Source organism: Dipteris shenzhenensis, chromosome 25 (assembly GCF_047967505.1).
Source record: "Dipteris shenzhenensis isolate YYH24624 ecotype China chromosome 25, Dip_SZ_1.0, whole genome shotgun sequence".
In the NCBI taxonomy this organism is placed as follows: domain Eukaryota; kingdom Viridiplantae; phylum Streptophyta; class Polypodiopsida; order Gleicheniales; family Dipteridaceae; genus Dipteris; species Dipteris shenzhenensis.
This window is the reverse complement of record NC_141620.1, coordinates 8519059-8543409: the sequence shown is the minus strand read 5'-3', so window position 1 is coordinate 8543409 and position 24351 is coordinate 8519059. Positions and strand designations below refer to the sequence as shown.

At 43.4% G+C, this 24351-nt stretch overlaps 1 protein-coding gene across 9 annotated transcripts in view; it reads left to right on the top strand.

Annotated features, from left to right (window-relative positions):
• Positions 1-645: 645 nt before the first annotated feature.
• The window catches only part of DDL (SMAD/FHA domain-containing protein), a 90119-nt gene continuing 66413 nt past the window's right edge, over positions 646-24351 (top strand). For 2 of the 9 annotated variants that reach the window (XR_015543421.1, XM_087396375.1), the window contains exons 1-2: positions 646-1004; positions 1230-1845. Coding sequence is in view for 6 of the 9 variants with exons in the window: in XM_087396375.1 (XP_087252501.1) it covers positions 943-1004; positions 1230-1845 (678 nt within the window). In the remaining 3 variants the exon portion in view is untranslated. The remainder of the gene's footprint in view (positions 1005-1229; positions 1846-24351) is intronic. The other 7 variants (XM_087396379.1, XM_087396378.1, XR_015543423.1 and 4 more) reach the window with 5 other exon arrangements.

Here is a 24351-nt window from a genome sequence, read left to right as displayed (position 1 = left end):
ATTCATTTGCGCATTGAAGGCTTGCAATAGACTTGGAGCACTAGAAAAGGAGAAGCAAGTTAATAGGAGTTTTAATAAACAGCTCCAATGTTTTTAATATTGGCTTTGAGTTTGATTTCTTTGTGGGAACCACTTTGGTAGACATGTGGGAGCATTGAGTGTCTTTAATGAATTGCCTCATCGTAATGTGGTTACATAGAGTACAATGATCTTGGGGTATGTCAAACAAGAAGAAAGCTAGGAAGCTTTTAAATTTCATGTGCAAATGCAAGAGCAAGGTTTGTCACCAAATAGCTCTACCTTTGTTGCCATCTTGAAAGCATGTGGCAACACACAACTTTGGATATCGAAAAGGCGGTCCATTCTCAAATTAGCAAGGTCGCTTTTGAGATCCCATGTTGAGACCCATCGGAGCGGGTCTCTAACTTGTTGTAGACGGGTCATGCTACTCGTATATTCCTTACGTCACACAATTCTCTCTTACCCCATCCATGCCATCTTATCTTATCTTATCAAAACCAATCGTCTCTCATCTAATTTTTTAACTTCAAGTTCAATGACTACATAGGAATTTGCACCTATCATTTTTTTTCAAGTGAAACTTCAGCAAAGAGACGAATCAACATGTATCCACTATTAAAAAAAATGCCAATTTGTACTAAGAACCTAGCAATCAGCACGGCTGGTACATGGAATTGTTAAACATCTAAACTCCTTCCCTGCATATGGCAAATCTAGTTTCCCTTCATCTAACCTAATTCATCGGGTGACTATGCCGTTGGGTGTCGTAGTCTCAATTTCTTGCTTAGCGCTGCACCCTCGCCTCTCAGATTTTCCCGGGTTTCCTCTTCCGCGATGAGGTTTGTCGGCTAAATTCCGGCAACTGGACTAGCACCAGCGTGGATTTTGGTCCAGGATCGCCGCCCAACGCTGTCACATAGCATGGCGGGACGTAGAACTGGTGACTCGGCCTCTCCTCCGTCTCGAAAGGCTGGCTCCCGCAGGTTTTGTGATTAAATCCTGCTGTATTTGTTGTTTCGGGACGTTTGATGAATGTGAGGGCTCGTTTTGGCGGGAGTGTACTCTTTCTTTCGTTCTGGTTGGTGGTTGAGTGCTCACCTTATATGCATATTGTCTCCTGTTATGCCGTGCCCTTTTCCTGACGAGTCTGTAATAACTTATTGTGAGCCTACGAGTATTCTTCCTGAAAAACTTGTTTCTGCCTTCAGGTCTGCATCCAGCTCTTCAAGGTCTCCTGTGCAGCTCGCCTCCCGCTCACCCTCTCCCCGTTCAAAGCGAATACGAAGAGCTCAGGACTTTAATACCAGAGGCGGGGACGAGAAGAGAGAGAGGGACCATTTTCGGAGAGAAAGAGACTCAGGTAGACTCCGAGAAAGAGATCATGATTCGAGACATGAATCCCGAGGCAGAGATCGAGATTTTGACCGAGGAAGAGACAGAGATTCCGGCAGAGATTCAGATAGAGTCAGAGACAGAGATTCTCTCAGAGATAGGGATTCTGATCGAGGCAGAGAGAGAGATTTAGGCAGAGATAGGGATTCTGATCGACGCAGAGATAGAGAGAAGGACAGAGAGAGGACGAGGGATGGAGAGAGAGGTAGAGAAAAGGAACAAGCCCTGAGCAGGGAAAGATCACCCGATAGGAGGGGAAGGCAAAAGCACTCCCCCAGTAAGTCCCATTTTCCAGGGTCTTCATCTCCTACAAATGCTCATCAGAAACAGAGCCACTCTTCTCCAAGAAAGATGAAATTTTCTTCTTCGCCACCTCACCGAAGTTCAGATCGTGATAAAGCCAAGTCAAAGCCCAGGACAATGCGCGACGAGGTGTCTGGTGAAATCCACTCCCTATTGCGTATTTACTTACTTCTTGGTTCAATCAACAGGAATGCATTTGGATGTGTGTGTTGGTGAATCTATGCTGCTCTATTCATATTCGGTTAGCTGGATGACACAATTTTCAATCGTTTTTTGGATTCGCTTATATAAGCCTGTGTACTGTCCTTTGAGAATTGGGGGTTAATTTAGTCAAGGGGAAGAATATGGCATTTATTCCTATTTTATGAAAGCAGAGCAAGCTTTGTTTGGTAGACTTTAGGTGACACTGTAGTTGAGCCTTACAGGCCCTTTGAGAACTTTAGCGTTGTGCTGTGTACATGGAAAGGATGTGCATACTGTTCAGACATACTTTGTTTGGTAGATAACCTTTAACGGATGTCGAATGTGTCTGGAGTGTAGGCTAGCTTTTAATTTTATTTTCTAAAAGCATAACAAGATCGTAAAGCTGCTTGCTACCCCTGACTTGGCCTTAAAGCCCTTTGAAAGGCTTAAGCAGTAATTTGTCAAATAAACTTAGTTGTTAGCGGTTCATGTTTTAAGTTTGATGCTAGCTATTCAAGAGGATTGATTTCTTGAATGTGGTCATTGATTGTGGACATGGTTCTCTCAAGAGGTGCTGCACTTTATCTACACTTCTGGACGGTGAAGCTGTTCATCCAGTGACCTGCATAAGTGGCTATTACAACATGCATTGCCCCTGGATATATTTGCAGGGCTGCTAATTACATGTTTGACAGCTAGAGATTCAAGGGTGCTTCTAAAGAGAGTTTGGAAGTCCTTACAAATCTATTACATTCAGCATCCTAATAGAGATTGGAATTGTGAATAAAATGAATGGGGTGTTTTTAAGTAGCTATAATTCTGGGAAGAAGGCTCTTGTAACTGCCATTTCACAGACTGGTCTAACTGCCATTCACAGACTGATCTATAACTGCTATTTCCACAGACTGAATCAGTCTGTCCACAGACCCAACTTGGTATGTGAGTTTACAGACAGCATCTGAGCCTATAAAAGGATGCTGGCCAGTATTTCCTGCCAGCGTAGCATTCCTGGAATTTGCCAGGCCTAATTGGGTGACAATGGAGGCCCTCGTCTCTACCATCCCATTGATGCGGAACTCAACCTGTTCTGATACTGCTCTATGCTTAGACGCACTGTGAACCTTGCTAAGTGTTCTGTTGAGAGACTGAGCTTGGCATCCTCCAACTGCCACCATCAGAAAGAATAATGATCTTACACCCTGCTACCTATCCATAACACATGAGAACATCCTGGAGAATCTTTTGTCTGCTGAGTTTCTACCACAAGCTAATACATATAACACAGATCTAGAGGCCAACGGCATATTGAACTATGACCAAGGCTGTGACCGAGCCCGATCCTTCAGATACAAGGTTAGCTAAGCAATACATTTTATTGAACTTTGCACACTTTAAATAAAAAAATATTTTATAAAATACCCTCCCAACTTCTTTCTACTTTAAGCTCTTCACTTGCATCCAGAATGGACCTGTGGGAGAAGTGCTCAGCCATCAGTCATAGCAAGATTCAGCCATGAGCAGCAAACCCTAGCTTGTACATTGAGATCCAGCCTCTCCATTTAGGAACTAGATATTATGGTCTTAAACAGTCCTGCTCAGCCATCAGTCATAGCAAGATTCAGCCATGAGCAGCAAACCCTAGCTTGTACATTTAGATCCAGCCTCTCCATTTAGGAACTAGATATTATGGTCTTAAACACTGCCCTGACTCCTGCAAATTTAAACATACCCCGCTAAAAAACGTGGGGGTGGGGTCAGTACCACCCTCTCTGACCTCGGATCATTGCAGGCCTGGTCTTAAACACCGTCTTGACTACTGAAAATTTAAACATACCTTCTACAAATTTTGACTCTCATGAGCTACGGTCTTTGGCTCTTCCACCCATTGTTTTGCTTCTAGACATGTGAGAAATTCGTATAGAGATAGATTTGATTTCCTAGCTTGATCGAATTTGAATAATTTCAGGATTTTGGAGAAGATGGTCTAGTTTTAAGTCAATATTGGTTAGTACACATTATACAAATAACAATTTAAGGATTCTCAGTAAAGTAAGATGAGACATCTTTGCAGCCCTAAACCTCTTAGTCCTATTAAGTAATCTATACTATCTACAATATTCATAGTAGTAGTGTGCTTTATGTAGGTCAAACTTATCCTACTGATTTCGTCTATTTTCATGAGCATGTTAGGGAAGCTAGGAAAGCTCATAAAAATGATTCGATCTATCAGTCTAGAAGTAGATGTAGTGTTTCTATTGGGGAATCACAAGAAGCATGATGCATCCATCTAGCAGTAGATGCAACATTTCTAATATCATCATTCACGAATCACTTTTGGCTACCACATTTGAGTTGGATTACGATGATAAGGACAAACATTCTCAACCTCCATGGGCAGTAGACCCAGCAAGCAAGAGGTAGCAGGAGGAAATGGCAGCTTGGAGAGGGGAAGGAAGAGAGAAAACGGGCTGGAATCAGAGAGAGAATACATCAGCCTCGAAATCAGTGCCAATATACCTCGAGAGGTGTGCCATTGTTCGTATAAGCAGCTTAGGGATGCATGCCTCTTCCGTACAGCCAGCAAAAAGGATTTCATACAGTTCACCTTGGATTCTGTGCAACAGCCCGTACAGTAGTAATTAATGCTTCCGTGCAACTGTACGGAAGCCTTGGAGAATGAACCAGAGAGAGAGAGAGAGAGAGAGAGAGAGAGAGAGAGAGAGAGAGAGGACCTCGGGATAAGTGAGTAATGCAAGCAAGAAGAAGCGTCAAAGAATCCCATACCTTCTTCAAAAACCAAGCATGGGAGTAGAGGAAGGGGGTAGGTGTGCATGACGGGCTGCCACGTGGCCCCCTCATTAACGCTCTAACCTCACAAAACCAATGGAACATTGGTTTGCCCCCACGATAAAGTTCTAACCCTTCTAACCAATGAAACATTGGTTTCCTTGGGCCTAACTTTATGACCCCTCTAAACCTTGCCTAGCCCCTAGCATGTAGGCCTAGTGTGTGCACCTAGGGACTTCTAGGAAGTGTCGCTTCCCTTGGGCTAGTCCTCTAAGCCAAAGTTAGTCACGGCTCATAAATTCACGTCCCTGTGATAGCTAGTCCCTGCAATGCGTGATTTATGGTTTTCAATCTTATGAGTGACTATCGTGAGATTGAAACTGCACTATGTTGTGTTTTTAGAGGATGAGTTTGGGAATGTTCCTGGATTCATCTAGGTATATATTGATCATGCAAAGTAAATTGTGAGTATAGCCCATAAATGTGCCAACTCCTAGTACTTCTCCTGACCAAGACAAAATATCAACCTTTTCTAGTTAGGGCGCTTAGCCCTAGGGTTTTGTCATATTGGCTCTCTCTTGAGCCGTAGCAGCATTTATATTACAGCAGCTCGTTTTACTCCTCTCTCACTCACTTTTGAGCTTCCATTTGCTTGCCCTACCTAGCCTATAGTGGTATCAGAGCAGGTTCCCTCGGCCATTGGCTGCCTTTTGGAGCATCTTTGCTTGCATTTGGAGCTGTTTGGCAGCCATTTCTGCTCATCTACCTGCTGGTTGGTCCATTTTCTCCAAGTGTTCTCCACACGTGTGAGCATTCAGGGCTTCTACATGCATTTTTGAAAGCACGTTTTGGGAGCACCTGCTGCAAAGGAGGCTGTTTTTCAGTGTTTTCTTCAACATTCGGTGTACTTCCAGCCTGCTGTGGTTCATCCCCCACACGTGTGCGAACATGAGACCAAAAAATTATGGAATAAGGCTTTGGAATGAGATCGTTAAAGTATTACAAGTGCTATGTTGCATGTGAAGCATGCATCCTAAAGACTATAGGATATAGCAATTTATTAAAAAACATCAAAATTTTATTCTATAAGTACATGCAACCAAGTAATCATTCAAAAGTACACTACGTGAGCTTCTCTCAACCCAAGGACACACCTAAGTGAGGACATTAGGCATGGGTTAACGGACCTCTAATATTGTGCTAAAGTGATGCACACCTATTTGAGAGTAAAACATTGATAGTTGTTCATATTGGTATCTAAATTCATTCTAAAATAGAAGAAGTTGAAAATGTGCAATTTGTGCATGTGTAAAGCCTCTTTTAATAAATCCAACATTGTTTACAATTTTGAATTGTTTCTTTTTCCATGCACTTGCTTGCTATATAGCTCATTCCATAACAAAGGTCATCGCATTTCATAATACATGGCATTAAACCCGATAGCGCAGTCTTTGGCCTACTTGTGTTTTGAAGCATTTTAGGCCACATTGCACTTGTTTGGGATATCTAATTCTACTAACGTGTATCGTCGGAGGGGGGGAAGCCGACGACTGAAAATTTTGCTACTCCCATGAATTTTGAATTTTCACCTCTTGCCCATCAAATCTTGGAATATTAAGTACTTGCAACCTACCCTCGTCCTACAAACACCCTGCAACCTGCACGCACCTCAACGTGACCTTGCGCAGACTTTGGTTTCTGTACGGACAGCTGTACAGTCTATGGACTGTATGGACAGCAGATAGAAGCATTTATTGCTTTGCATGGGCACAAAGCAATATGGGCAGGTTTTCTCACATGTGCGAGCTGTACAGCCTGTACAGATGCATTGAATCTCTCCTTGAGCCCATTTGCCATCTCTTGCCTCGGACTGCCAGATTATCTCCATTGGATCCTGTTATACTCATTTGGAGGTGCTCTCCTCCTTGTGGGAGCACTTTCTCTTGCAGGATTCCACTTTCCAGCCTTCTCTTGGCACCTCTCATTGACATTTGCTCTCATTTTCACCTCTCCTTCAAGGGTGAATCCCCTTGCTCGCATTCAGAGCCTTTTCACTGCTGTCTTTTCGGGCTACATCTTAGAGTAAGCCATTGTTGCATTGGTTCTTTCCAATTTCTGCTTCATTTGCATTTTGGAAAGGCCCCATGTTGCCTTGGAAGGCCTCTTGTTGCCTTTTGGGGATTTTTTCTTGCAACAGGTACACCTTGGGACAGCAGAGTCTTTTGCAATGATAAAGGTTGAAAATGTAATATGATTACGAAGAATAAACTTTGGGATGATCTCATCCCGATCCCAAAGCATTCGTTGTGCTTGTATGTCAATAATTTGACATTCAAAAGGTTTAAGTTCCATATTGAAGTCACCTCAAATTATGAGTGCTCTTTGTCACCACAATGTAAATATCCTAAGTCAAAGTACAGTTGACCATTTATTTGATCATAATTAAAGAGTTTTATATGTGTTAATTATGGTCAAAGAGTTCTTTTAATGGTCAAAGAATTGACTACGGTCAAAGATACTTGACTCTGGTCAAGTAAACAAGAAGACTTGGTTTATTACCAAGAGGGTTGGCTGCGGTTAACCAGAGAACCACAGCGCGAAGGGCACCTCCGAGGGACAGGTACCACAAGAGTCTGCTAAGGGGACAGAAGGCAGTGAACGCGAGCAACGGGAAAAGGAGGGTGCACCCAAAGAGCAAAGGGAGGCTGGAGCGGACAAGGGCAATACCAGACAGCCCTCACAGAAACCAATTTGCCAAGATCAAAGTCAGGGAATGATGGGATTTGGACTATCATTGATAGATTCAGCAAGCAAGCTCATTTCATTCCGGTTCGCAAAACCATAAAGGCAGATCATATGGCTAAGCTTTTCATGGCACAGATCTTTAAGCATCATGGTATGCCTAAGTCCATTGTTAGTGATCGAGATCGCATAATGACCAGTCTATTTTGGAGAGCTTTATTTGATAACATGGGGACGAATCTGAATTTTTCTTCTTCTTTCCATCCCCAGACAGATGGTCAAAGTGAAGTAGCAAATTTTACAGCATTAGATATGCTGAAATGCTACGTAGGTGACCAAGGTTCAGACTGGGAAAAGTACCTATCATTGGTAGAGTTTGCTTACAATAATACAGTGCACAGCTCTACTAAGATGGACTTGGAAGATTTGAAGTCTCAAATATGCTTGTAGGCGTCCGAGAGAGAGAATCACCCAGTTTCGTGTGTGCAGGAGGCTGCCAAGAGGAGAGGCGAACTGATTTTTGCTGCCTATAGGCTGAGTCTAGGCTGGTGGAGCTTGGCGACTCGGTTTCTAGTCGTCCAATAGGCTGTTTTGTGTTCTAAGAGGCAGGGCGAGTTGAGCTGCAGCTGAATCCCACTGAATTTGGGGTGAGAGGAGCAGGGGATTTGATACTGGGCTTGTGCAGGCTGTCCTGGGTGTTCTAAAGCAGAGGTGATTCGATTGGGAGCTGCTTCGTTTGTTTTGGGACTCCTACAGGCTGGTTGAACTGCATCTAGGACTTTATGGGTTGTGATTTTACTGGTTGTCATGTTTTTGGGCTGATTCCAGGCAAGATAAGGCTGGACACCCTTCTTTGTGGGGTTTTCCAAGACTGGGGCTCCTAGTTTAGCAGTGAGGTCTCTTGCAATTGGTCGGCTACTTTGCCTTGCTATGCATTGCAATTCGCAGGTGTCAATCGAGCGGCACCGTAACAGCTAGGGGCTTGAGTGCTGGCCTTGCATGACAAAGGATTGATGCCGTAACAGCTCGGCTAAGTTGAGATTGTTGGACGATTTTACTATGGGAGTTGGGGCAGTCTGTCAGATGGGTTATGTCTTGGAATTGGATGCTTGTGAAGCCATGATTGGTTTCGATTGATGAGAGCATAGATTATATTGTAAATTGGATGGCTATTTGAAGCGTTCGGTCTTTCTTGTAATATGTTTTTAGTGAATAAATGATAAAGAAATACCGCAAGGGGTGCTAGCTAATTTGGGGCCAATCAATGTACTGTGCGTTGAGCCGGCTCGGTCTAGGTCCCATGTGTTGTTTGCTGTGGATGTTTTGCCAGTGGAGAAATACTTGTTAAACACTTATTTTTATTTGAAGTTGGTTGCACTTTCCCTAAAACATGGGAAAGCCACTTGAAGGGTTTGTACCCTAGATTGGTTAGTATGATGATGAGTGCAAAGCGCTTGGGCACCGTCAGCACATTGAGACAAACAAGGATGCTCGGACAAGGATCTTACAAAAAAAGAGTATTGGTGTTTAGTGCGATGTAAGAAGCAGCTGTTTCTTATCCATCACAAACAAAACTTGAGTATATTATATAGTAGTAACTCCAAAGAATTTTGGTGAAGGAGATCACCGTGTCTCATCCAAGACTGTAGTCTTTGGAAAGCCTATGAAGGTACACTATATGATGTTCCTAACCAACCCTTGGATGTTGGTGAAGACATACGCGTCTGAGTACTTCACACACCTCACCATGCCCTCTTGAAAGAGGCCATCAACAAGCTGCAAACTGGAAGGCCAAGGATTAGGAGGTCTCCAAGTGGAAGTCCTATGCTACAACCTTAGCCAAGCTGTCCAAGGAAGCCTTCCAAAGCACGTTTAAGAAGCCCCGAAACGTACGAAACATTTCGGAGACGTTTCGAAACTGAAACTTGCATTTCAAAAACCCCTACATCCTTGGAATCCAAAACATACACTTCGGAGCCCCTAAAAAATCCCCAAATCGGAGTACCAAGCATCGTTTCAGCTTTGAAGATTGAACCTCTTGTCATGTGACATGAATCATGATTCATATATCTTTTCCAATTCTTAAATACGACCATTGACTCTTGAATCTTCAACGATCTGTGGTTAATTTTTTGATTCAGAAATTAGTAATATGTTTCAAATTAAAGTTCTAAGTGACAAGACAAATGCTATGCACTATGTTTCATGAGTTTTTTTCAAGTATTGGAGTTTTGGTGGTAACAATCTAAAATGTCTAAAATTTGGGGAAAAAAATATATTTAAATACCCTATTACGCACAAAACATTTTCACAAATGTTTCGAGATGGCCTTGAAACGTTTCCGAAACCCCGAAACCTGTTTCAAAACTTGTCGTTTCGAAACTCTTTGATTACGAAGACTCAATCTTTGCCATGAGTAGGATGACTAACTATGTGACTAGAGACCACACCACACGCTTGCTAGCGTCACCCTCTAGCTAGGCTAGCTTTTGTCTTCTCATAGTACGGCCTCTTTCCATGGTACCATCCAATTTGGTAGACTTGCCTATGATGTCCATGTCTTTTAAAAGTCCTTGCTATTAAGTTGAAAAGCTCTGACTTCTTTTTAAAACTCAAACTTTGGGTGATTTCATTCATTATTGACGCTGCAAGTGGTTCAAGACATCATATATGTCTGTGTATTCAAGTGCTTGTGACTTTATATTTGGCATCAAAATCTTGAAATAGCCAAGGATGATGTCATCATAGTTTGGTTGTAGCTGTTTGAATAAGTGGAATCACGTTGTCTACTATCGTCGTCCTTCTCCTTTTAGTTGGTAATCTCGTCCTCGTCTTCTATGGTAAGTTCAGGATCTTGTTTTTTGCAGAAATGGAAGTAGAGGCTGGGGCTCCTCGTCACCGATCACCACCTTACATAGTTTGTTGGCTATGAGAGCTGTCTTTATGTTGAACTTCCACAATGGATAGTTCATACTGTTAGGATTGCTTGATTTTGAAAAATTCAGACCTGCAAGTGATGATGCCATATCTGCCACAGACATATCCTATGCCCCTCATGGAGCTCAGAGATAGTTGAGTTGATAAAATAGGTGTTGTCTTTGAGAAACTGGGTGAACTGAGTGCTAACGTTGTAGAAAGGCATAGTGAAAGATGTGCAACTTTTCGATGCACGCACTTTTCACAGTATTAAACTGCATGGGACTATACTAGTGGCCCAACATTAAATCCTGAGGGCTCTTTGCCCCTTTTTAAACCAAACAATAAATTCACCCCCAAGGCCATTAATTCCTAGGACACCCAACAACCTATGGCCTTGCCCACATGCAGGCTTAAGGTATTAACTAGTAAATCTCACAATCAGAAATTCTCGCCCTGGTGACAGGTTAGTTTGAGCTCTTTATGGGCTGGACTGAGCTAGAATATTTATATATCTAGGTTAATCCAGGAACATGCCCAAATTCATCTTCCATATACACAACACATAGTGCAGTTTTTGAAGGGGAGCGAAAATGCCCAGGTGGTGTGCGCAGCGAGATGGAGTGTGTTCAGCAGTAGAGAGTGCAGAGAGAGAGTAGAGACTTGAGTTGGGTGTGTACCAATGTGGCACACACAAAGAATGAAAGAATGTATTTATGTTTTAGGGTACGGTACACTTACACCCACACGGGTGCGGTCACATGTACAAGTAAAATATATACATGGGAAGTAAAGCGAAAGGCCTTTACACCCAACAACCTCCCACTTAAAGGTCATGGGCGAACCTTTAACCAACTCCCACTAGTCGAATGCAATGCTCATGCTGAGCCTTTGCAAGACTCTTTGTGAGAGCATCTGGAGGGTTATCTTGTGTTTTGATCTTAGTCAGTGTGACTAGACCATCATCGAGAACCTGTCTGATAAAGTGGTACCGTACATCAATATGTTTGGTACGTGCATGAAACATGGCATTCTTAGCCAAGCATATAGCACTCTGGCTATCACATCCAAGTATAGGTGTTTTGGTGGGCAGCCCAAAATCCTTGACCAAGCGACCAAGCCAAACAGCTTCTTTCGAAGCTTCAGTGGCTGAAATATATTCAGCTTCAGTGGTAGAAAGTGCTACTATCTTTTGCAATCTAGAGCACCAAGACACTGCCCCACCAGTCAAGGTAAATATGTACCCGCTAGTAGACTTGCGAGTATCCAAGTCACCTGCCATGTCTGCATCACAATATCCCTGCAGATCTAATGTACCCTTTCCATAACAAATACATTTTCTATGTGTGCCTTTAAGGTACCGGAAGATACATTTCACTGCCTCCCAATGTGCTTTGCCAGGATTTGACATAAACCTGCTTACAACTCCCACTGCATGAGCAATGTCAGGTCTAGTGGCAACCATAGCATACATGAGTGACCCACAAGCTGAAGCATAAGGAACACCCTTCATAGAGCTGGCTGCCTCGTCATCTTTTGGGCAATCTGCTTTGCTGAGCTTAAGGTATGGTGGTAATGGAACACCAAGTGGCTTAGCATCAGCCATAGAGAAACGATCAAGTACTTTGCTGATGTACTTTTCTTGTGAGAGAAATAAGAGCTTCTGCTCTCTATCTCTCGTCACACGCATGCCCAAAATATGTTCAGCTGCACCCAAGTCCTTCATGGAAAAGGCTGAATTCAGCTGTCTTTTTAATGCATTAACTGTTGGGATATCTCAAGGTGTATGCCTCAGGCACACCTTATGTTTCTATGTGTGAGTGCTAGAGGCACAGTTAGGTGCCCACAAGCACAGTTAGGTGGTGGAAAAGCCACATAGGATGATTGAGTGAATCTAGGAGCAGATTGAGGAGATGATTGTGGAGCTTTGAAGTCATCAGTGATGTCAGTGACCTTGTATGAGGTGCCTACTTAAGGACCTCTTTCTTCTTCATTCTATATGCAAGTATTCTGATTTTGTGTTCACTCTACTCTTTCCCTTCAGTGTTCCAACATTAACCTGGCTCTTATGCTTACCAGCAATAAGCATATCATCCACATAAAGCACAAGGATAATAAGGCTTCCATCATTAGCCTTCTTTGTGTATAAGCAGTGATCTGCATTGCTTCTTTCAAACCCATGTGAGAGCATGAAGGCATCAAATTTCTTATACCACTGTCTAGGAGCCTGTTTTAAACCATACAAGCTTCTCTTAAGCTTGCACACCAAATGCTCCTTTCCTGGCATAACAAAGCCCTCTGGCTGTTGCATATACAGCTCTTCTTCTAAATCACCATGCAGGAATGCAGTTCTAACATCCATCACCCAATGATCTATGTTATCAGGCAATGGATCTACATCCAAAGGAATGTCAATGACCTCATGGCTGTTGAACTGCATTTTCAGGTTGCTGTAATACATTTTCAGGCTGCTGTAATTCATTTTCAGCATGCTGATTTTGTTGTTCAAACTGATTTTCAGCATCCCTTTGCTGCCCATTTGCATCTGGCTCAATAATGACATGCTGATTATCATAACCAGCATCAAATGGAGCTGAATTTTCAGTGGCTGATGGCTGTTCATGTGACTGGTCATGCTGAAATTTCACTTTCCTTTTGTCTACATCACTACATGTGGCATTTTTCAGCAGCTTTGATTCAGTAAATACCACATCTCGGTTGCGTAGCACCTTTTTCATGCTTGGAACCCAAACTCTATAACCCATTTCACCATCATCTCCATAACCCATGAAGATGCCTCTGAGGGATTTCATGTCAAGTTTGGTTCTGCTATAACAGGCACATGTACGTAGCATTCGCAGCCAAAGACCCTTAAGTGGTCATATGAAGCAGGTTTGCCAGACCAAACCTCTTCAGGGATGCCACTATCAAGTGCACGATGTGGAGATCGGTTACAAATATGCACCGCGGTTTTAAGTGCCTCTCCCCAAAACAATTGCGGGAGATTAGCTGTGGACAGCATGCACCGAATCTTCTCACATAGAGTGCGATTCATTCGCTCAGCCACACCATTAGATGACGGATTATAAGGGGCTGTAAGCTCCCGTTTAATCCCATTTTCATCACAAAAACTATTAAATTGTTTAGATACATACTCTCCCCCATTGTCTGTTCTTATGCATTTCAGTTTTAAGCCCTTTTGAGTGCTAACAAATGCATAAAACCTTTTAAAAGCATCCAATGCCTCACTTTTCTGCTTAAGCAAATAAACCCATAGCTTTCTAGAGTGGTCATCAATAAAAGACGCAAAATAACGAAAACCACTACGAGTTTTTATTGGCATGGTACATACATCGGAATGGACTAAGTCCAAGATACATGCCTTCCTAGAGGCTCCATGAGAGTATGAACTCTTTACATGTTTTCCAAAGACACAGTCATCACAAAAGTCAAGCTTTGAGTTTTTTACATCAACTCTTCCAAGCGAAGAAAGTGCATCCAAACCCTTTTGGCTCATGTGTCCAAGACGCTTGTGCCATAGCTCCATGTGTGACTGCACTTCTGCAACTGCAACAAACTTTCCAGGAAGTGCCTTGCAGTGAAGATAATACAGAGTTCCCTTTTTACCACCTCTAGTGACCAGCATGGATCCTTTCTGTATTTTCCACATTCCACCACCAAAAGTAGTAAAGTAGCCCCTGCTGTCTAACTGCCCAACAGAAAGCAAGCTCTTCTTAATGCCAAGTACATACCTAACATCATGAAGAATCAATTCTTGGCCATTTTCAAGAGCCAAGTGTATGGTGCCCACTCCTTCAATATCACATGCATGGTTATTCCCTAGGTAAACTTTCCCAAGGTTACCTGCTGCATAAGAAGAAAAACACTCCAAAGATGGAGTTACATGAAATGAAGCACCACTGTCAACAATCCACGATTGTGACAGACCATCATGAGCAGACAACAAGGCATCTATCACATCCCTTTTAGTGATATACATGTCTTCCACTGCCATAGCATGTGGATCTGCAGATGCAATCAGCAAATCGGCATCTTTATCTTCTTCTATCTCCTCAATGACAACACTAAATACCATATTTGCCTTCTCTGTTTCTTTAGGGGTAGAGTTGACATCCTTCTCATTCTTTTTGCCTTCTGCATTAGCCTGCTTCTTGCGTTCTTGCTCCTTTTTATAGTACCTGCAATCGGGCTTTTTATGTCCTTTGCGTCCACACTGATAGCAAGTGACATCTTGCTGTTTTTCCTTGCTTTTGCTGCGATTTTTATGCTTATTTGCAGCATTTGACTTCTTTTCAGTCCGTCCTCTAACATTATAGGCTGATCCACTGTTTTCCCCACTAGACTTGCGTCTAATCTCCTCATTGAGGATAGAACCTCGCACACCATCAAATGTCAAGTTGGGGTTGTTGCTATGAAACCGGATCGTGGGTGTAAGACAGCTATTACCACTCATAAACGACGGAATTTATGCTTTCAAAAGCTCTCCCTCACTCCCTCTCTCTGAAGATGCACTAGGGCCTAGGACAAATCGTCGGGCTGGACCCCCCCAAAGGTCTTTATTCATGAGAGAAAATCTGTTACAGAAATTCAGCACGCTGTCTGGAAAACCTCTCCACATACAAAACGTGAAAAATCCCTTTATTACAAGAGCTTCAAGCTCAATTCAAATTGGCAACATGCCACTTGTCTAAAATCTAGACTAAATCCTATTACATGCCACTAAGGGCCATTTTGGAGTCTTCAAAGCTCTCGGTGACACGAACCGCCTCCTAGATGCTTGTCAGGCTCTCCCTTTACGCTTAGGAAAAATAATCCTTCCTAGTACCTGCAACAATTAATTAAAGCGCACCACCATGGCACCCATTAATTGTTAGCGCTTTGCATGCAAATAACACACTGTGGAGTAATCCTAGTCACGGTGGGCGTCCCCACTGAACATATGTGCACATCTAAACAAATATATATAAATATATATATTCTCTGGTTGACCGGAGTCAACACTCTTGATTATAATTAAAGAGCTTTGACCAAGGGTCAAGGCGCCTTAATTATAGCCAAGTCTCTCCAACCGAAGTTGGCACATCTTGGTTAACCGGGGTTAACCCTCTTGGCGCATGCCAAGTCTTGTTGACCGAAGTCAACACTCTCTGACCGTAGTCAGCTCTATGGTTCTCTGGTTAACCGCAGTTAACCCTCTTGGTAATAAACCAAGTCTCCTTGACCGAAGTCAGGTTTACTTGACTAGAGTCAAGTATCTTTGACCATAGTCAATCCTTTGACCATTAAAATAACTCTTTGACCATATTTAACACATATAAAACTCTTTAATTATGATCAAATAAATGGTCAAGTGTACTTTGACTTAGGATATTTACATTGTGGTGACATCCCCTCGGCTTCTATTCAGTTGACCTCAACTGAAAAGCTTCCTTGTAAACATCCAAAAGCTGTGGATGATCAGATAACATGTCTTCGTCCATCCACTTGGCATCTAATGCTGTATAATTCTTGAATTTTACAAGATACCTGTAAAACTCCTTACCCTGAGGGCCTTTACGTACAATATGGTACACAATTTGCTCTGGCTGAAGAACTTCCTCCAGCTCATCCACTTCTGGTGGATCTTCTGATACTGGTTCTGTAGGCTCTGGTCCCTGAAATTTCTTTAGAAGACTCACATGGAATGCATTGTGAATCCTCCAATGCTCTGGCAATGCTAATCTGTATGCAACCTCATTTATTCTTTCTGTAATTCTGAAAGGGCCATAGTATCTGGGAGATAACTTTGCATACACTTTCTGTTTGCCTTTAAACTTGCGGAGCCTAGCTTTTTCAAACCTCAAAAGTACCCAATCCCCTTCCTTGAGATCTAATTGTCTCCTATGCTTATCTGCAGCTCTTTTATGTTTCTCTTGAGACCTTTCAATTGCTGTCCGGACTTGGCTGTAACCTGTCTGGAGGTCTCTCACAAACTGATCAGCTGCAAATATTTCATCTTTGGTCCTCAATATAGGGGGCAAAATCACCTTGCCATATATGACTTCAAAAGGGGCTTTCCCTGTAGAGCTATGTACTGTATTATTGTAAGCAAACTCTACTAACGGTAGGTACTTTTCCCAGTCTGAACTTTGGTCACCCATTTAGCATTTCAGCATATCCAAAATTGTAGAATTTGCTACTTCACTTTGACCATCTGTCTGGGGATGGAAGAAAAATTCAGATTCGTCCCCATGTTATCAAATAAAGCTCTCCAGAATAGACTGGTCATTTTGGGATCTCGATCACTAACAATGGACTTAGGCATACCGTGATGTTTAAAAATTTGTGCCATGAAAAGCTTAGCCATATGATCTGCCTTTATGTTTTTGCGAACCGGAATGAAATGAGCTTGCTTGCTGAATCTATCAATGATAGTCCAAATCCCATCATTCCCTGACTTTGATCTCGGCAAATCAAAAATAAAGTCCATTGTAATACTTTCCCATGGTGCCTGAGGTACGGGAAGAGGCATAAGTAGGCCAGGTGCCTTCCGTCTATCATACTTCATTTTCTGACATGTAAGGCATTGAGTAACAAACTGATGTATATCTTTCTGCATTCCTGGCCAAAAGAAATACCTCTCTAGTGCTAGAGTTGTTGCTGTAATTCCTCTATGTCCAGCATAGGGAGGTGCATGGCATTCCCCCAAAATCTTTTTCCTCATCTCCTGGGTGATGCATAGGCAATCATCTTTCATTAAATACCCATCTTTCAGGGAATAGTGACTGGTGGATTGCCCCTCTTGCATTTGCTGTAAAATTTCACCAAAATCAGAATCATGAGCATATTGCTCCCTCATGCCTTCCAGGTCCTGATGATAAGCAATAGTTACATTATTGACCTGGGGTCTTCGGGACAAGGCATGTGCCACTCTGTTCCGAATTCCTGGAGTATGGACAATCTGAAAATGATACATTGACAGCATGTTTGCCCATTTCATATGCTTCTCGGAAAGCTCGGTCTGAGTCAAAAAGTATCTCAGACTTTGGTGATCTGTCTTGACAGCAAAATCTGCACCCAAAAGATAGTGCTTCCATGTATGGATGGCATGAATTACAGCCAATAACTCTTTCTCGTAGATCTTTCTGCATCCCAAAGTCGCCTGCTTTCATAGGCTACTACATGACCATTCTGATGCAATGCAGCCCCAACACATTCTCCACAAGCATCGCAATCAACATCAAAAGATTGATAAAGATCCGGGACTACCAGAATAGGCTCTGTAGTCAACTTCTCCTTGAGTGTATTGAATGCTTTCTTCAGTGATAATCCCCATGTGAAGGCTGCATTTTTCTTAGTAAGGTCATGTAATGAAGCTGCGATATCATCAAAATGTCTGATAAACCTTCTGTAGTAAGAACACAGGCCTAAGAAGCTTCGAACTTCATGCACAGTTTTCAGCTCTGGCCATTCCTGAATGACACGGATCTTCGCTGGATCCATTTGTATCCCATTCTTGGATATTATATGCCCCAGATAGTGGATTTCTTCCAAGAAGAATTCACTTTTCTTGCTGTTTGCGTAGAGCTGATGATTTCTCAGCTCTTGAAACACTATAGCAAGATGTTCTCTATGCTCTTCTTCTGTCTTAGAAAAAACTAAGATATCATCAAAGAAAGTACCCGTAAAATGTCTATACTTCTTGAAGATGCGATCCATCATTCTATTGAATGTGGCTGGAGCATTTGTCAACCCAAAAGGCATCACTAAGTATTCATACAACCCGAATGTAGTGCGGAATGCTGTCTTGTGCACATCCTGAGGCTGTATCCTCACTTGGTGGTAGCCATTCTTTAAGTCTATCGTGCTGAAAACTGAAGCTCCATTTAACTGATCCAGGACATCATCAATGCGCGGAATAGGGAATCTATTCTTGATGGTCATTTTGTTCAGTGCGCGATAATCGATGCACATACGGAATGAACCATCTTTCTTCTGTACTAATAGTATAGGGGAACAAAAAGGCAAGTCCTGTACCTGAGCCATAATCTCCTCTCTCTGAGTCGCACTGACTCTATAAGGGGGTTTGTTTGGTGGCTCACTACCAGGCATTAACTCTATCTGATGATCTTCTGGTCTCTGTGGGGGTAACTCCCCTGGCAAAACATCAGAAAAGCAATCTTTAAAGTTTACAAGAAACTGAAACTTATCTTTGTCTGCATCATTCATTTCAGCATGCATATCATTCTCTTTTTCTTTTACAAAAACCATGTACGCAGAAATTGCAGACTTTATTGCTTTACCGCATGAAACATCGGATACAATGGGGATAGTGCCCCCTTTATTCCTGGCAATTAAACGCTGATTTTTCCCCCTATGCACAAACTCCGCCTTGCGGTGAAACCAAGGCATCCCCAAAACTACATCATAATGTTTCAGTGGAGAAATGAAGAAGTCTTCCTGATCCACATAACTCTGAACATGAAGACGGAGCTTCCCTATCAAGGGAGTAACTGGCACAGGATTCCCACAAAACATTTGATCGGCATCCAAAGCCCTGCCTAACTCTTCTGTCTTTATTCCCAGCCTCAGGGCTAGATCCTTTGATATGAAATTATCAGTAGCCCCTGGATCAAATAAAATAAGCGCTTGCTGGTCTCTAACTTTGCCCCATGATAGCAGCAATTCTCGTTCTTCTGGGTTCAAAGCATGACCCAGTATATCAGGAATTCCCCCCGCCATTGGCTTTTGCGGTCCTCGTGGCTTCTCTGCCTCTTTTCCCTTCGAAGTTGAAGGCTTTTCTGGGCACTGGGCAGCCACATGCCCCTCTTTACCGCACCTGAAGCATTTCCCATCTTCTAAATACATCACCAATGTGAAAAGCCCCAAATTTTCTGCAATAAATCTGCCCCAATTGCATTAATACATGTTCCCGAGAACATTAAACAGGCAAATCAGCAAAATTTCATAAAATTTTGCAAAAGCCCCAAATTTTCCGGGTCCAAGTGTGCACGAATGTCAGCCAATCTGACTTAGCTGAGCAGAGTTTCACCAATACAGCAAAAGCCCCAAATTTTATGGGTCCAATGTCGAGAAATTTTACCCAAAAGAGCAAAATTTCACCAAATTTGGCGAAATCCCCAATTTAGACGCGCACAATGTCTGCAATTTTTGATGCAGATGTCTGTATTATGCATGAACAGCACTAAATCTGGAAAAGCCCCAAATTTCTGTGCATAAATCTGCACAAATCTGAGAACTGTGCTTCTGCCGTGACCCGCCGACGTCACAAAACGTGACTGCGCTGCTGGGAACGTGTCCGCCTGTGCTGAAACGTGACGTGGAAGACGTGTCGCCTGCATACGCTGATATGAAAAATGACGACTTGGCCTGTCTGGTGATTGTCTAAGCAAGAAACGAACCTGGAACACTGTCGCCTGCACAAGACGAGACCTGGAAGCTGTCACCTGTCTTGCGCATGCTGCCGCCTGACCAACAGAGATGACGATTTCCTGATTTCTCGCGAGCGAAGAGCTGGCGATGTCTCGCACAGGCTCCGAGAAGAGCGCGCACCTTAGCCGCAGCTCTGATACCAGTTTGAAGGGGAGCGAAAATGCCGAGGTGGTGTGCATAGCGAGAATGGAGTGTGTTCAGCAGTAGAGAGTGCAGAGAGAGAGTAGAGACTTGAGTTGGGTGTGTACCAATGTGGCACACACAAAGAATGAAAGAATGTATTTATGTTTTAGGGTACGGTACACTTACACAGTGCGGTCACATGTACAAGTAAAATATATACACGGGAAGTAAAGCGAAAGGCCTTTACACCCAACAGTTTTAAACTCATGGTAGTCACTCAGAAGGTTGAAAACCATAAAATTATCACGCATAGCAAGGGCTAGCTACTATGACATCCACACTGACATCATCAGAGCCCAACAATGGGTGTAGACCATAGTATAAACATTTTGAAACCATAACTAAACCAAAGAACTTTTATACTATGGTCTACACCCACTGTTGGGCGTTGATATAGTGGGGATGTCATAGTAGCTAGTCCCTGCTATGCGTGATGGAGTTTATGGTTTTCAATCTTATGAGTGACTATCGTGAGATTGAAATTGCACTATGTTGTGTTTTTAGAGGATGAGTTTGGGAATGTTCCTGAATTCATCTAGGTACAAGTTTCTCTTCATTCAAGCTACAATCGCTTATGAGGACTATACGATTTCATTTTTGTCTCTCCCGAATGAGCATCTACGGGAAAAAAAACCTTGAGTTTAGCTCATTAGCTGGGCTCAAGCGTTGCCGTTGTTATAAAATCACATTGAGCCCCATATAGGGGACATGGGGACAAAATGAAACATGGGTGCCTCGTGGCACCTTCTAAAATTTCGTAAGCTTACATAAGCAGCATGGCATAAGGGCTGTTGGAAGCACTTGGAATAGCTGACTAGCTGGGCTCTCCCGAATGAGCATCTACAGGAAAAAAAACCTTGAGTTTAGCTGACTAGCTGGGCGCAAGCTTTGCCGCTGTTATAAAATCACATTGAGCCCCATATAGGGGACATGGGGACAAAATGAAACATGGGTGCCTTGTGGCACCTTCTAATATTTCCTAAGGCTACTTAAGTAGCATGGCACAAGGGCTGTCGGAAGCACTTGGAATAGGTTGTGTGGGTGCTGACGGCGATTACTGATGGCGAATTGGCCTCGGGCTGGGAGGACCAACGAATTTCCATATGGGACATAGCCAAGAATAGGGTCACAATCCCGTTTTGAAGATGGTGTAGGGCCAAGAACTCATGGGCTGGTGCATGGATCTCATATGGAGATAGATGCTGCTTGTGGGCTAGTCGGAATACCACCTGTACAGGAAGCTTTTTGGCTGGTGGCACACTTGTCCATAGAGGGCCAACGGGTTCAACTGCTGGTACGCATGTTGGTCACTCTCTGGGTTGTGGAGAGCTTCTTGCTATGTTGTCCTCTATCAACTCTATGTCTCCTGCTGACAACCGCTCTCGAACATGATAGTGAACCTCAATGTGCTTGGTACGCGCATGAAACATTGGATTACGCGCAATAGCCAAAGCACTCTGGCTATCAGTGTAGACCATAGTGGAGGATTTTTGGCAGATACTAGGATGTTTCTGCAAGTAACTGTCGAAGCGAGACTCTCTCTACTGTAGCGGTGAAGGCTGCCGTGTCATAGTAGCTAGTCCTTGCTATGCGTGATGGAGTTTATGGTTTTCAATCTTATGAGTGACTATCGTGAGATTGAAACTGCACTATGTTGTTTTTAGAGGATGAGTTTGGGAATGTTCCTAGATTCATCTAGGTAAATGCTTCTGCCGTATTAGCGGACATGCAAATTTCACGTTGTGAAGTTTTTGTCTGGATTTGCGATAATTCTTTCTATCTTAAATGGTGCGTTGCCCTATCAGCTAGATTTAGATACTCATTTGGGAGAGACTAAAATGAAATCGTTTAGACTTCACAAGTAGTTGTAGCTTGAATGAGAAGAGATTTTGGACTACTTTTTGATTAGCCTTCTCCTTTAGTGCTAGCCTTTGTCTCATGGCTGAGTTTGCCGTATCTTTGTGGGATATAGCGAAGAGTCCAAGGCCTACTGCCTATTCGACCCGGATAAGAAGACGATCCTTATGAGTAGGGATGTGATCTTTGAAGAGACCGAGCCACAGCTTGCCGAGGAGGTACCAGAACTTCTAGCATTACCCCCATCCAAAGTCACCATCCGCGAGGTGGAGCCAACTGAAGATCTCGAGGAGGAGGAGGAGAAGGAGGAGCATGCTATTATAGAGCCAGCTCCCAAGTTACCTCCATCTGAGAAGAAGCTACCTCAATGGTAATTGAAGACATTAGCATACTCACGGGTCATGGTCATATCCGAGAGTAGTTTCGGAGCACGGCGGTCTCAAAGAAACATGAAGATACTAGCTTTGGTAGCTCAACTTGTTGAGCCCCATTCCTTCCAGGAAGCGAAGGATATACCAAAATGGCAGGAAGCCATGAAGGCTGAGATGGAAGCCATTTTGAAAAATGACACCTGGGATTTAGTGCCCAAACCAACCAGGCGGAAGGTCATGGGGACTTAATGGGTGTACAAGCTTAAGTTCAAGGCAGATGGGAGCTTGGACAAGTACAAAGTAAGATTGGTGGGGAAAGGCTATGCAGAGTCAGAAGGATTTGACTTCGACGAGACCTTTGCCCCCACAGCTAGGATGGTGACTATTCGGACAGTCATTGCCTTGGTTGCTCATCACAGTTGGCTTATTTTTCCAGATGGACGTCAATTCTGCATTTTTGAATGGTAACCTGGAGGAGGAGGTATATGTGGCACAGCCACTAGGAGTTCAGATTCCAGGATCCCCATCAAAAGTCTACAAGCTGAAGAAGGCCTTATACCGGCTGAAACAGGTCCCCAAAGCTTGGTACCAGCGAATAGATGTTTTCTTTCAGAAGATCGGGCTTGAACAGAGTCCATCAGAGGCAAATCTCTATCTTGACACAGAGGGGGATTTGCTGTTGGTATTGATTCTATATGTGGATGACCTCATCATCACTGGGGATCATATGAAGAAGGTTGCTCAGGTCAAGAGACTTCTTATGGAGGAGTGCGAGATGACTGACTTAGGCATACTTCACTACTTTCTTGGGATTGAGGTGAAACAGGGAAAGAGCAATATCTTTATTTCACTGGAGAAGGTTTGTAGGGAACTGCTCAAACGCTTTGAGATGGAAAATTGCAAAGCTGCAGTGACTTCCATGGAAACTGGTTTGACGCTAAGTGTGCGTGATCCATCTCAGCCAGTTGATTCATCACTATATCGACGCTTGATGGGTAGTTTGCTTTATCTCACCAATACTCGACCAAACATTTCCTTCGCAGTTGGATTGCTCTGTCAGTTCTCCGCCACACCCAAGAAGGCTCATTGGGACGCAGGAAAGAGGATGCTAAGGTACTTGAAGGGTACCTGCACCTACGGCATCACTTATACCAGAGGCATCGAGTTCTGGAGACAGTGATTGGCCAGGTGACATTGATACCAGGAGATCGACCTTTGGATATCTTACTCTCATCAGGAGCCGTGCCATGGCTGAGTAAGAAACAACCTACTGTTGCTCTTTCATCTACAGAGACGGAGTATAGGACTGCCTATACAACGGCATGTGAAGCATTGTGGCTCAAGTGGATCTTGGAGGACTTGAATGTGGCCCAAGAAGATGCGAGTGCAGTTATGTGCGACAACCAGAGTTGCATAATGATCGCCAACAACCCCGTGCTTCACGCATGGACGAAACTCATCGAGGTCCACTTTCACTTTGTTCGAGAACTCATCGATGAAGAAGTCATAGAGTTGATATACTGCCCAACCAATGACAACATCTCAGTTGTCTTCACGAAGGCGCTTCCCAGGGAGCAGTTGGAGCTCATTCGACGCATGGGGATCAGCCCACAGTTGTGACATTGAGAGGGGGTGTTAGAAGGTCACTGCCCCACCTATGAGCCCCCGATTTGAGGGGACAAGGGGGCAGGAGACCATAGGGGGTAGGGGAGATGAAAAGGGCAGAAGATCTACCTGTCAAGCAACCCGCGCAGCAGCATGAAGATGGCGCGATATTCTAGGCACTCCTAGACCTGCGCATGGGCAGAGTTGGCAGCTGCAACAGTAGCCCATAAGCAGGGCTTATGGGCCCTTATATAGGGCTGACCTAATGTCACCACAATGTAAATATCCTAAGTCAAAGTACAGTTGACCATTTATTTGATCATAATTAAAGAGTTTTATATGTGTTAATTACGGTCAAAGAGTTATTTTAATGGTCAAAGGATTGACTACGGTCAAAGATACTTGACTCTAGTCAAGTAAACCTGACTGCGGTCAGAGAGTGTTGACTTCGGTCAACAAGACTTGGCATGCGCCAAGAGGGTTATGAAGGGGCCTGAGGGGAGAAGAAGAGCAAGAGGGAGAGAGTGAGAGAGAGTAG